Source organism: Blennius ocellaris, assembly GCF_963422515.1.
Source record: "Blennius ocellaris genome assembly, chromosome: 14".
NCBI lineage: Eukaryota > Metazoa > Chordata > Actinopteri > Blenniiformes > Blenniidae > Blennius > Blennius ocellaris.
In genome coordinates, this window is record NC_137663.1 from 5,881,042 (window position 1) to 5,893,599 (window position 12,558).

General features: G+C 43.7%; 2 protein-coding genes across 2 annotated transcripts in view; both read right to left on the reverse strand.

The window, feature by feature from the left end:
* lcp2a (lymphocyte cytosolic protein 2a) overlaps positions 1-5,744 on the reverse strand; it is a 15,752-nt gene extending 10,008 nt beyond the window's left edge. Inside the window, exons 1-8 of the mRNA XM_080508486.1 lie at positions 5,604-5,744; positions 4,607-4,669; positions 4,475-4,521; positions 4,086-4,148; positions 3,466-3,491; positions 3,339-3,379; positions 2,470-2,734; positions 736-824 (exon numbers count right to left, since the gene is read on the reverse strand). Of these exons, the coding sequence (XP_080364612.1) occupies positions 736-824; positions 2,470-2,734; positions 3,339-3,379; positions 3,466-3,491; positions 4,086-4,148; positions 4,475-4,521; positions 4,607-4,669; positions 5,604-5,681 (672 nt within the window). The 5' untranslated portion in view covers positions 5,682-5,744. The remainder of the gene's footprint in view (positions 1-735; positions 825-2,469; positions 2,735-3,338; positions 3,380-3,465; positions 3,492-4,085; positions 4,149-4,474; positions 4,522-4,606; positions 4,670-5,603) is intronic.
* Positions 5,745-9,389: 3,645 nt separating this feature from the next.
* On the reverse strand, positions 9,390-11,980 carry zmat2 (zinc finger, matrin-type 2). Its single transcript, XM_080508400.1, has 6 exons — positions 11,962-11,980; positions 10,814-10,913; positions 10,438-10,561; positions 10,272-10,345; positions 10,020-10,165; positions 9,390-9,933 (listed from the first exon to the last, which is right to left on the reverse strand). The coding sequence occupies exons 1-6, from the start codon at positions 11,977-11,979 to the stop codon at positions 9,790-9,792; spliced, it is 606 nt and encodes a 201-aa protein (XP_080364526.1). The 5' UTR covers position 11,980; the 3' UTR covers positions 9,390-9,789.
* Between the last annotated feature and the right edge of the window lie 578 nt (positions 11,981-12,558).

Sequence of the window (12,558 nt, forward strand, 5' to 3'; positions counted from 1 at the left end):
AATAAAAATGATTATTGAGCTTCAGTAAATTAATTCACTTTGTTCCACAACATTTAAGTTATTTATCATTTTAAATTGCTTTTTCATATTACGTTCATTCATCAATTTGGTCTTTTATCTTAAAACGTTTTTTTTTAAGTTGTCAATAATTTGAATTTGTTTCAGCATGAATTTCTGGATTACATTTTGGTTGGAATTCCAACAGACAAGCGCAGTTAGCCAGCTTGTGCAGCTCCGTGATGAGCCACTAGAGGGGGTTGGACCTTAATGAGGATGGTAAAGACCATTTCATTAAATAGTAATAAACATGTGTTTTGCGGTTTGAGTTTTACCTCCACTGGGTGTCGGGATGGGCCCTGAAACTCTGCCCGGTTTGTTACTGCGGAAAATCTGCGGCGGCTGAGGAGGATCTAAGAAGCAAAAACAACTTTAACGTGACGTGTGAACGGTGAACGCAGCGGACCGACGGAGAGTCGGCTCTTCTGAAATTATAAAGGTAACTCACATTTTCCTGCTGACGGCCCCACGTTGTGTGGAGACGGATCTCTTTTAGACTCTGCAGGCTGCACACACACACACACACACACACACACACACACACACACACACACACACACACACACACACACACACACACACACACACATACCCATTCCAGTCATTATTTGCTGGTGAGAGGAGGAGCCCTGTCACACCCCCTGTGGACAGGCGGTGTATTACTTCACACTGACTCACCTGGCGGGGTGATAGGTGGGTGGAGATCGGAGGGCGGGGATTCACGACGGGGGGCGGGCCTCTGGATGATGCTTGGCTATTTCTGTTATCTACACACACACACACACACACACACACACACACACACACACACACACACACACACACACACACACACACACACACACTTACAATCCAGTAAGATCAACCACAAAAAGCAGTATATTCATGTTTGAAATCATTTAAAGTCCTAGTGAAATGAAAATTCCACCTCCAAAACACTCTGGCTGTCGCTTCTAGGGACATTTTTTATGCCAACTGGTCCAAGGGTAAAATGTTAAAACACGGCAATCTGTGAGAAAATATCCGATAAACAGGGTATTTTGGCTGCTGGGCGGAGCTTCTGACAATAATAGAGTGATGTCACTGGTTGTGCACACGCCCAAGTTGTGTTTACGTTATGGAGGATCAGAGTTTTGACCACGAAGAGGCTGAATTTAACCATATTTCATCATCATCATCATTTCAAACCCAGTGATTGATGAAGAAGACACAGAAGGTCGTTCTGCCATCGGTGACCCCGTCTGGAACATGTTTGAGGAAGAAGACGCTTCGTCCTCCATTCGTCCTCGTCTCCTCGCCTCAGCAGCCGCCAGTTTTCACCTTTGAGGCTCCTGACTTTTAGCAGAACGACTTCCTGGATCATGTCAAAGCGCTTTTCTGACTGCGTGGAATCACCGAAGATGAGTTTTTATTACTTGATCGTCTACTAGCCGCCTGAGCTAGTGGCTCCCGCTAATCGCTAGCCGCGTGAGCTAGCGGCTAGCGGCTCCCGCCGCCTGTGCTCCTTTTCTCCTCTCTCGGTCTCTTCCAGGCTCAATCTTTCATCAAGGCTCATAAAACGCCGACTATAACTTCAAAACACTGTTAAAACTTTGATATTTAAGAGGAAACAAGCCGATATAAACACAACAGATGGAGATCTGCACAACTCTTGACGTCACGCTCACGAAGAAGGATTCCCCCGACTTCCTCGGCTGGAGATTCAAAATTCAAATAACTTTGTTATGCGACAGCAGTGGTGGGGCAGAGTCGGAGGAACCTTAGAAGTAGAACCCAACTATCGTTTTTTGCAAAGTAGTGTTTTACATTTCACTAGGACTATAAAGTTCTATTTTTTAATGTATTTCTTGCATTTGATTAGATTTGATTTGTGTGTGTGTGTGTGTGTGTGTGTGTGTGTGTGTGTGTGTGTGTGTGTGTGTGTGTGTGTGTGTGTGTGTGTGTGTGTGTGTGTGTGTGTGTGTGTGTGTGTGTGTGTGTGTGTGTGTGTGTGTGTTTAATTCTTTAGAAAAACTCACTTATTTCACTTGAATTGCTTTATGAAAAAAGGTTATGTGGTTCCAACTTCAAGAAAAAGTTATTGGCTTGAGTCTCAGATTTGTCTTTTCCTTTAGTCTTTTATTTTGAAGTTCATCAGTTCGTTGACCGGTTAGATGAATGGGTCTTTTGAGTTGCTCAATTTGCAGTTAATTTATTCGATTGAGTATTTTGGGTGAGTTGTTGTTTTTTTTCTTTTTATTGTTTGGCCAATTTGGTTGATTTAGTTGGTTCTTTGTCTTTTAGACACTTAACTGACTTTATATGTTTTGGAATTGCTCTGGTGACCAATGATCGATCAGCATAATGTTTCTGGTTTTTCTGTATGCTGCCGGTTGTGTGTGGTGGAGGTTTGGTCCGTTGACGTGGACGTACCGATGTACTCCCCGTCTGCCAGCGGCCGGGTGGGACACAGCTTGTGCTCTTCCAAGCGTTCTGAGGGCGGCGGCTCATAGTCTTTGGCAGCGTCCAAGTCCTCGTTTGGCGACTCGTAGTCTTTGGCAGCGTCCAAGTCCTCATTTGGCGACTCGTAGTCTTTGGCAGCGTCCAAGTCCTCGTTTGGCGACTCGTAGTCTCCGCCGCTGCCGTCGTCGTCCCCGCTGTACGGACTCTCATAGTCATCGTCAAATTCTTCATCATCCTGATGGAATTGGTAAAAAAAAATAAATAAATACACTTCATTTTGAAATATAATCAAATCATTTATTTTAAATTCAAGCAATAAAGCCATTCATTTTTCTTGGTTAAAGAGGCCTGCAAATAGAGGTGACAAAAAACCCCACTAACATTTCAACTTTCAATATTTATTATATATATTTATTATATATTTCAATATTTTTTTCACACTTCAGAAATACATTTTCCATTTATTTGATGTTGTTTGGTTGATGGTGCATTTATTTATGATTTATTTATATGATACGAACAGGTTGGTCATTTATTTTGAATAAATTGTTGGTCTGTTCTCTCATGTTCATTATTTTCAGATTCATTTTCTATGTTCACACTTGCTCATTTAAATGTCACTCAACTGGAAGAAAACAAGTTCAAATACAAACAATTAAGTACCAAAGAGAGAACTAGAAACCCGTAAAGTGGTTGTAAACACCGTCCTACTTAATGCATTGTTTTGCATGTGTCTTATTTCAGAATAAGATCCTGTGTGCTGGTCATCATCCAGTCACACATATATACAGTGTGTTGGTCATTGATGATCTCCAGCATGAAGGAAACAAGTGACTCACAAACTCCTCGTCTCCCCATCCCTGAATCTCGGCCGGCGTCTCTGCACAAAGAAAAATATCTGTCTCATCACTCCCATGAAGAATAAGAGACTGTAAGAACAACCAGGAAGAAGGAACGCGTTCTTACCTGGTTCATGATATCTGGGTGTCGTCCTAGAAAATACAAATGCGGGATAGAAAAAAATCTGATAAACGGAATCACCAACGTGAACCCGCTTCGCTTTTCATAAGATTTCATACAAATGAAGTTGAAACAGGTGTGCAAAATTTCTACTTCGTATTTTCTTCACTTCCTGAGACAAGAAGTTGTAATAAATAAGATGTCATCTGCAAAAATAATCCTGCTCAAAAGCCCAAAGTCAGTATTTTGAAACTATTCATCTTCGATGATTGAAACTTTCAGGGATTGTTCAAAACTATCAGACCTGAAACTCTTTTCCACCGAGTGGGCGACTGACAGGCCACGATGGAAAAAGAAAGTGTTTTATATATTTTGAGCGTACATGTCTTCATCAGATATTTTAAGGACCCACATTAATCAACCCTCCTGAACTCACAGCGAGTTAGCAGGTGCTAATGCTAACAAGCCCAAACGAAATGAAGCCACTTCATCTGATCATTTGGAAGGAATTTAAAGGAGGTCATGTGAACCAACTCCCCCATGCCCCAAAAAAAAAAAAAAAAAAATTGGGGGATACTTGAAATTCCGTGTCCTCAATTTTAAATCTGTTTCAAACATGAACGTACTTTTTCCCAAACGGGCCTCTCTTCTCCTTCTTGCCGATTTCACTGCTGATCTTGGAGATCATCCTGCAGACACAGGAGCACATGAGGAAGAACCACACAGGACCTTCGACAAACGTTACTTCTCCCTGAACACACCTCCGACAGCCAGGAGAAACACGCAAAAAATATAATCATTGTTACACGGACAGCCAGTCCAGACTGCAAGAAGACAGACGCATCCCAGTCTGATCATGTCCACATTAAGTGGACGAGGAGAGAAATCTGTGTCCATGAGAGCGGCGTTGGTTTCAAATATGAAGGTTCAGAAAATTCCCCTCAACGACCGACTTGGAGGCGAACGTTAGCGTCATATGTAGTACCGGGGATCGGCAGGAGGGGGCTGTACTCACGGCGTGTGCAGTTTGGGGAATTTCTGGAGGTCGTTCTCGCTCAGATTCTGCAAAAGAGACCAGCCGAGTGAAGACGGGGCTGTGCCCTGCACCTCCCTCTTCTCCCCCGTCACATTTCATTCGTCAACTCACCACGAATCTGGAGCCGTTGATCGAGTTCTTCAGCACGACTTTATCGCAGCCAAACAGATCCGTCTGTGTGACAGGACAACGGTTCAACGTCACGGGTTTGACAGTCTGGGACACTTAATGATGACGTGACCTACATTAATACTCACAGGTTTTACCTCAACTTACCTGGAGTTGGGTTCTACACAGATGACTGTGTGGTTTACATTTGACTTCATCTCCAGTGTTGATTAAATTACTGTTAAACAGTGTTGCACAACTTATTTAAAGTTTGTGCTTGAATAACGGCCCAATGTCTTCTGTAAAAAAATAACTAAGTTACTAGCTACTGATAAAAACAGAAGGAAGATGCTCTATAATCTGGATGGTAGTGCTATTGAGAGCACAGGAGGCTAACTGCTATTTATTAATGTAACGCTAATCATGGCAACTGTGAAAATGGGCTAATGCTAATGCTAGTCACAGTGGGACACTTTTCATGTTGCTTTTGATCTGAATTAATGAAACACCTCTAGTCAACAGGAATCTGGTGAAATAGTCAATGAGCTGCTTTTCACTGAAGACAACAGCTTATCTCTGTAATAATGCTAATGCTAATGCTAATGGTGGGGACAGAGACAGCGTGACAGAGGATCTGCTCTTGGCCTTTATTGGATTTCAAAACACAAGAAACCAAACTATAACAGAGTGACTGATGACTTTATACCTCTCGGTTGTACACCTGAAGCTACAGCAGCACATTGGCTTGTCGAGCAAATCAACTGGAACAAACCAACGGTGACAAATTGAAACTAAGTGGACAAAAAAGAGAATAAGCCAAAACAGTCCAATCAGAATAAACAAGATAAAGAAAAAAAACAACTCGTTCAAGCCAGAATGAACAATCGGAGTAACTTTCTAACCCTGATCGTCTTCCAGTCCTGCAGATGTTTGGGCCGTTCGGTACGATCTGTGTGGCCTAAAGGGAAGACGACCATGAGGAGACGGACGAAGGCCTCACCGTCTTCAGGTAGTCCGCCAGCTGCTGTGGACTCCACCCCATCACCTCCGACCTGGACGGCACTCGGTCCAGACTCATCCTGCGTCCTCTTCGGTCTCCCAGGGGGTCCAAGTCCGTCCCAGCGGCGCTCAGTGAGACGACGCCAACATCTGAGAGGAGGAGGAACCGCTCACAAGCCTGTCGACGGGTCTGACCGGACGGATTCTCGACGCGCCGCCGTCTCTCCGTGTGACAGATGGCTTCGTTCCTTCCTGCTCGTTGCAAACTTCAGTCAAAGTTAAAGCAAAAAAACCCACAAAAAAAAACCCTCTTCTGGTTTTACTTCCTCAAACTGTCTCACAGCTGGTTTAGTCTGCTGGAGTCCCTCTGAGAGACGCAGCCCCAGCGCAGGCAGACATGTCCTCCGTGACCCAAAATGGCTGCCCTCGTCCTCACTCTGTCTGTCTCTCTCCTCCACTCTCTCTATCATAGGAAGTGACTGTGCAGGGTGCGATGATCATCCTCCCCCTCCTCTGACCACACAGCGGAACAGCCGCCGTGCTGCAGGCGTGCACCCACTGCATGCAGAAAACCTGAATCAGACTTCAGTGTCATCGCCGCCGCGGCAACCAAAGTTAGACCGGGTTGAAGACCGCCTTCAGGCCTGGACTTACCCGGGAGTCAGACCAGCTGGTCTCAGGCTACGTTTCACTGAGCGTTTAGACTCGACTTGGTAGAAACTGCTTGAAACTCATTTTAGTCCATTGCTTAGGAAGGTTTGAGGAGTTGGTTTGAGGAGTTAGTTTGAGGAGTTTGGTTTGAGGAGTTTGGTTTGAGGAGTTAGTTTGAGGAGCTGGTTTGAGGAGTTGGGTTGAGGAAAGGAGTTGGGTTGAGGAGCTGGTTTGAGGAGCTGGTTTGATGAGTTGGTTTGAGGAGCTGGTTTGAGGAGTTGGTTTGAGGAGCTGGTTTGAGGAGTTAGTTTGAGGAGTTAGTTTGAGGAGTTTTGTTTGAGGAGTTTCGTTTGAGGAGTTAGTTTGGGGAGCTGGTTTGAGGAGTTAGTTTGATGAGTTAGTTTGAGGAGTTGGTTTGAGGAGCTGGTTTGAGGAGTTAGTTTGAGGAGTTTTGTTTGAGGAGTTTCGTTTAAGGAGTTAGTTTGAGGAGCTGGTTTGAGGAGTTGGGTTGAGGAAAGGAGTTGGGTTGAGGAGCTGGTTTGAGGAGCTGGTTTGAGGAGCTGGTTTGATGAGTTGGTTTGAGGAGCTGGTTTGAGGAGTTAGTTTGAGGAGTTAGTTTGAGGAGTTTCGTTTGAGGAGTTAGTTTGGGGAGCTGGTTTGAGGAGTTAGTTTGATGAGTTAGTTTGAGGAGTTGGTTTGAGGAGTTAGTTTGAGGAGTTGGGTTGAGGAAAGGAGTTGGGTTGAGGAGCTGGTTTGAGGAGCTGGTTTGAGGAGCTGGTTTGAGGAGTTAGTTTGAGGAGCTGGTTTGAGGAGTTGGGTTGATGAGTTAGTTTGAGGAGCTGTGTTGAGGAGAGGAGTTGGGTTGAGAAGTTAGTTTGAGGAGCTGGTTTGAGGAGTTAGTTTGAGAAGGTGGTTTGAGGAGTTAGTTTGATGAGTTGGGTTGAGGAGAGGAGTTGGGTTGAGGAGCTGGTTTGAGGAGCTGGTTTGAGGAGCTGGTTTGAGGAGTTAGTTTGAGGAGTTGGTTTGAGGAGCTGGTTTGAGGAGTTAGTTTGAGGAGTTGGTTTGAGGAATTGGTTTGAGGAGTTGGTTTGAAGAGTTAGTTTGAGGAGTTAGTTTGAGGAGTTGGTTTGAGGAATTGGTTTGAGGAGTTGGTTTGAAGAGTTAGTTTGAGGAGCTGGTTTGAGGAGTTGCTTTGAGGAGTTGGTTTGAGGAGTTGGTTTGAAGAGTTAGTTTGAGGAGCTGGTTTGAGGAGTTGCTTTGAGGAGTTGGTTTGAAGAGTTAGTTTGAGGAGCTGGTTTGAGGAGTTGCTTTGAGGAGTTGGTTTGAGGAGCTGGTTTGAGGAGCTGGTTTGAGGAGTTTTGTTTGAGGAGCTTGTTTGAAGAGTTAGTTTGAGGAGTTGGTTTGAGATGGTTTGAGTAGTTAGTTTGAGGAGTTAGTTTGGGTTTATGGTTCCCTACAATGGAATCATCCCGGTTTTATTCAACTTTTAAACCTGGCTTTGAGCTGGTTTCAGGCCACATTTGCTCCTTGACTCAGAGCAATTCTTGACTTTGTCTCAAACTTCTATTTGCACTCATTTAAACTAATTCTGGCCATTTATTAATTCTGCTTCATGCCGGGTTTCAGACAGTTAAGTGGTCTCAACTACAAACTGTTTTTTTTTTTACCTGGAATTTGACATGTACTTATACTGATTATGACTCAAGTCCAAGTTGTTTTGGACCACTTTTATAGCGGTAAAAAGTGGCTACGGGTTCATTTTGAACCTGGCTTATTCTGGTTTTAGTGGGCACAGTTTTACAACAGGATTCAAACTGGTTTCAGGCCAATTCTAGAATCACATTCATGCTTATTTTGTCTCGCTGTGATGTGAAGTGCAAACCACTGCTCCACTGAGGCCCCCGTTCACACAACAACGCTTCAACTGAAAATGCATCGGGTTCACATCAGAAAGGTTTCGTTGCACAGCAACATTTTGAAAACAATGTCATTTTCACGTTCAGCCACCAGTGGGTGTTGTTGGTTGTTTTTGTAATGAAACCAGACACACATGCAGCAGAGAACAAGACACTATAAACATCAACAATGGGAGAACAGGGGCATTTGTATGGACAGACAAACAAGTTGGATTGTTATTATGGTGACTGTCAAAATAAAACGACCAAGCCCCAGAAGAATATGACACCACAGAGGAAACATTGTTCAAAATATAAATAAGTAAAGAGTGCAATAGAATAAACTAGTAATATAAAATAGGACCGAAAAGTAATAGACTCCTTTCTTTAATCATAAATTGATGATTAAGTCCTCTCTCTGATGTAGTTTCTTCTCTGAATTTGCCGAGTCTGGTTGATTCATGCGCTCATTCTGGTCATTAATCATCAAAGTGCTGGGAAAAAAAAGAAAGAAACCAAACTTCCTCTTCTCGCTTCCTGTTGATTAAAGTCAGTTTCAGCAGCCGAACCAAAAACAGAAAAGGGACTCATGTCTCACCCAGAGACCGAGAGAGAGAGAGCGTCCAGGCCGCCAACCACTGCCAGACAGCCTCAAAGCAAACCGGAGCCTTCAGAGAACCGTGAACAAACAAATGACACAAATAGGTTGACAACTTCCACAAAGTTGTTTAGTATGACAAGTATGTTTTTCATGAGGAATTTTATAAAAGTCACACAAATTCTTAGAGACACATTTACATTTTTGAAAAGTCAAGTTCTTGTGCAAAATTTGAGTTTAGGAGAACACACTATAGTAATTCAATCTCATCACACCGGCTAACATTTGGTTGTTGTTTTTAGTCAGTATAGTACTTAGATAAAAAAAAGTTTTAAATCTACTTTACCTTGACATTAATACAATATTTCTCAGACTTTCACTCGCTATTGTAATTCTCCAGTCCATACCATCCATAACCACTAGGTGTCACTACAGTACCACAGAAAAACTTCCATTACTACTGAATGTAACTAACAGCAACACTTTTTCAAATTTAAATAAAGTCTTTGAAAACAAGTCAACAAAAAAAAAATCTAAAATGTGTCTGCGAAACTTAAGTCAACTTTGAAATGTGCCGACAACGTTTCTGGTTGTTACGAGTGTGAAGGCTGAACTCAAACGGAATAAACCACACAACGGGACGTACAAATAAAAACAAACTTTATTTAAAAGTGATTTCCCAGCATGCCCTGCTTGGACTCGGACGCCATTTTCACAAACAACTTTGAGTTTTTCTGCTTAAAAAGCAAAAAACCTCCACAACCAGCCCCTGAATGTCTCAAATGAACAGAATCAGCTTCTTTTTCAGACTTTATGACCACGAACGTGTCGCTGCTGTTTTTTGGTCTCTGTTGCTTCATGGTGCGTTCGCCGCCCGCAGGGTTTCTGCTGCAGCCGGCCGAAATGAGAGCCAGGCTGTGAAGAAGAAAGTAAAAGTCTGAGGAGCGGACGGCGCCCTCCGCTGAAGCGCCGCCTCCTGGAAGTGGGCGGGGCCAGGAACCAGCCCGCCGTCCCTCGGCGGCCTCCGTCGAGCGGCGGAGCCTTCAGTGGCTCTTCTTGGAGGACCCGAAGCCGGAGAAGCCCATCACCGCCGCCATCTCGTCGTCCTCCTCGAAGTCCACGTCGTCCTCCGCCCGCCGCTTCCTCTCCTTCTGCTTCTCCTTCTTGTACGCCTTGGCCTTCTCCTCCTGGACACACAACAACAACAACAACAAGGTGGTGAGCCGAGCGCGGAGACGCGGGAGGTTGGAGGAGGACGCGCCACTCCACTTGCCTCCTCGCGCAGCTCCTTCATGCGCTCCTCGAAGTCGTACTCCTTCTGCTTCTCCTCCATCTTCTTCTTGTTCACCTCGAATCGCTTCTTCACCTGATCCAGAGACGAGCGCTCCACACGCATCGACATGCCCAGGTTCCTCTGGTCTGCACAGGCAAGCAAGCGCACAGCCGCCAGGTCAACAGATCAACAACCGAGTAAGCAACAAATCAGCAAGAAACCTACACGGGTAAACAAACACTTTTAACTCACGCTTTTTCCCGTTGATGTGATCGAGGAAGTTGATGGAGTCCTTCACCACGCAGTCACACACGTTACAGTAATACCTGAAACGCACACACCCAGGTAAATCCATGGAGAGGCAACACACACACACGCACACACACACACACACGCGCACGCACGCACGCACGCTTACCCGCCCATCTCTGCCTGCGGGGTGGTCTTGGTGATGACGATGGTCTTCCCCAGTTTGGACTCCAGGTCCACTTTGTAGTCTCGGTGCCGCAGGAGGTCGCGTTTCACCGGAGGAGGAACTTTTCCTGCCAGAGCCACGAGAGAGACATTGGTAAACAACAACATGGAGTCGGTCCAGATACATGTTGGGCCGAAGCTCTGCAACCAGTCACGCTCCAGGCTCATTGAAGCTCCACGCAGACAAAGAAAACCCCAAGAGCTCCGAAGCTCCTCTCATGAGGGACCAGCTCCCAGTTTCAGTTAAGGAGGCCGACGCGTTCGCTACTTGGAACGACGCTTCCACCGGAGCGTGGGATGCAGCCTGAATGTTACTTTACCATCTCGCCTCTCTCGGTCTCGCTCCTCCGCCAGACGCTTCTGGGCGAGGTTCTCGTACTCGTCTTTGTCCCATTTTCGACGGAAGTCGTTCTTGCTGGACTGGAAGACAAAGACAAAAAGGACAGAAACAGTGAAACACGTAGCAGAAATCTCTCTTTACATGCTGGTTCAGCAAAGAGCTCCGCTTTTCCAAGTTACTGGCTCCACTGTGTTAGAAGAAAGCAGGAAAGCGTTTTCTTTGCTACACAGATCTCAGTTTGACGCAGGCTCAACTTTGCCTCAGTTTTCAATAACGGCCTTCCTGTATGGAGTTTGCATGTTCTCGTGTATGTGGGGGCTTCTTCTGGGTAACCTGGTTCCCACCACAGTCCAAAAATAATCACTTGAAATTACTTAATGACCCTCATTTGGCCTTTTTGGCGAATGAGTATGTGTGACTGTTTATTTTTGGTATAATAATTCAATTGAATTCATTTTTAAGTAATTGTTTTTACTGAATATTTTACTCTGAGTACACTGTATGTGTTGAATACTTCTCTGATATGTTGTTTTTGTAACTTTTAGGCAAGAATCCTTTAGTTGTAAAACACAGTAACTGAATTTCCAAACGAGAAATACGCATTTAATTCGTCTTGTCCAATGGTCTTTATGTGTACTTGTAGTAGATGTAATAGAAAAGCGATGTGATAGCTTACTTTGACATAGTTGATCAATGTGTTCAGTGTTGGGCTTGTGATAGACCGGATGTTGTTGAAGTTAACTAGCTGCGCTTCTATGCTAATGCATGTTGTTATTATTGTTTTCCAGCGCAGCAGCGGAAGGAAAATAACCGACACCGGGCAAATGATCAGTGAACAGTGAAACCACACACAGCTGCAGAATAACATCTGAGAGAAAAGTTTATATTCTGTTGTCTATTTTGACTCCAGATCCTGCTTGTCGTTGTTAGCATTTTAGCTCAGGCTAGCAGCTATATACTGTTAGCATACGCTTCAAACTGCTTTTAAAGGGGCGTAATCGGGTTTAGTCTGGATCATTAAAGGCTCAAAATACGAGAAAGACTGGGAAGAAATATCACGAGGGAAAAACAGCACTAAATTCTGCTTTTGATCATTAAAACTGTAAAAAACCCCGGTCAGAAACTCACCCCGCTGCCGGACGCCATCTTTAGCTGTGGATAAACAGTAAACAGCGTCCCCTGCAGGACGGGAGGTAGTACTACTTAAATTGATAGAATAATAACAATAATAACGCTGCTTTATGATGTTTTTAAATGTGATTTTCAATCTCGAGGTTTGTATTTCCAGAAGAAAATGCAAGTGTGAATTTTGAAGCTGAATAAAGCTGAGTACTACTACAACGACTACTACTACTACTACTACTACTACTACTAATAATAATAATAATAATAATAATAATAATAATAATAATAATAATAATAATAAGTAATTTCTTATATATTCCTTGTACATAGTGACATTTATTATTTTGCTTACTTCATTTGTATTCTGACTCATTTGATATTTTCACCTTCAAGTCTATTTGTTTCCGTCTATTCTGTGTGGAGCTATACTGTTAAACAATTACTCTCTGGGAATAATAAAGTATTTTCCTATTCTATTCTATTCTATTCTATTCTATTCTATTCTGTTTTTTTTTGCTGTGGATATGTTATTGTGTTTTGAGTTGTCGAAGTTGGTGGAGTAGTGTTACAGATGATTCATTGAGATTTGTTGATGAATGT

Coding starts and splice junctions, on each gene's coding strand:
- zmat2 (XM_080508400.1), bottom strand. Junction 10,562..10,813: donor AGACCGAGAGAGGCGAGATG/GTAAAGTAACAT, acceptor TGGCTCTGGCAG/GAAAAGTTCCTCCTCCGGTG. Junction 10,346..10,437: donor CCGCAGGCAGAGATGGGCGG/GTAAGCGTGCGT, acceptor TGTGCGTTTCAG/GTATTACTGTAACGTGTGTG.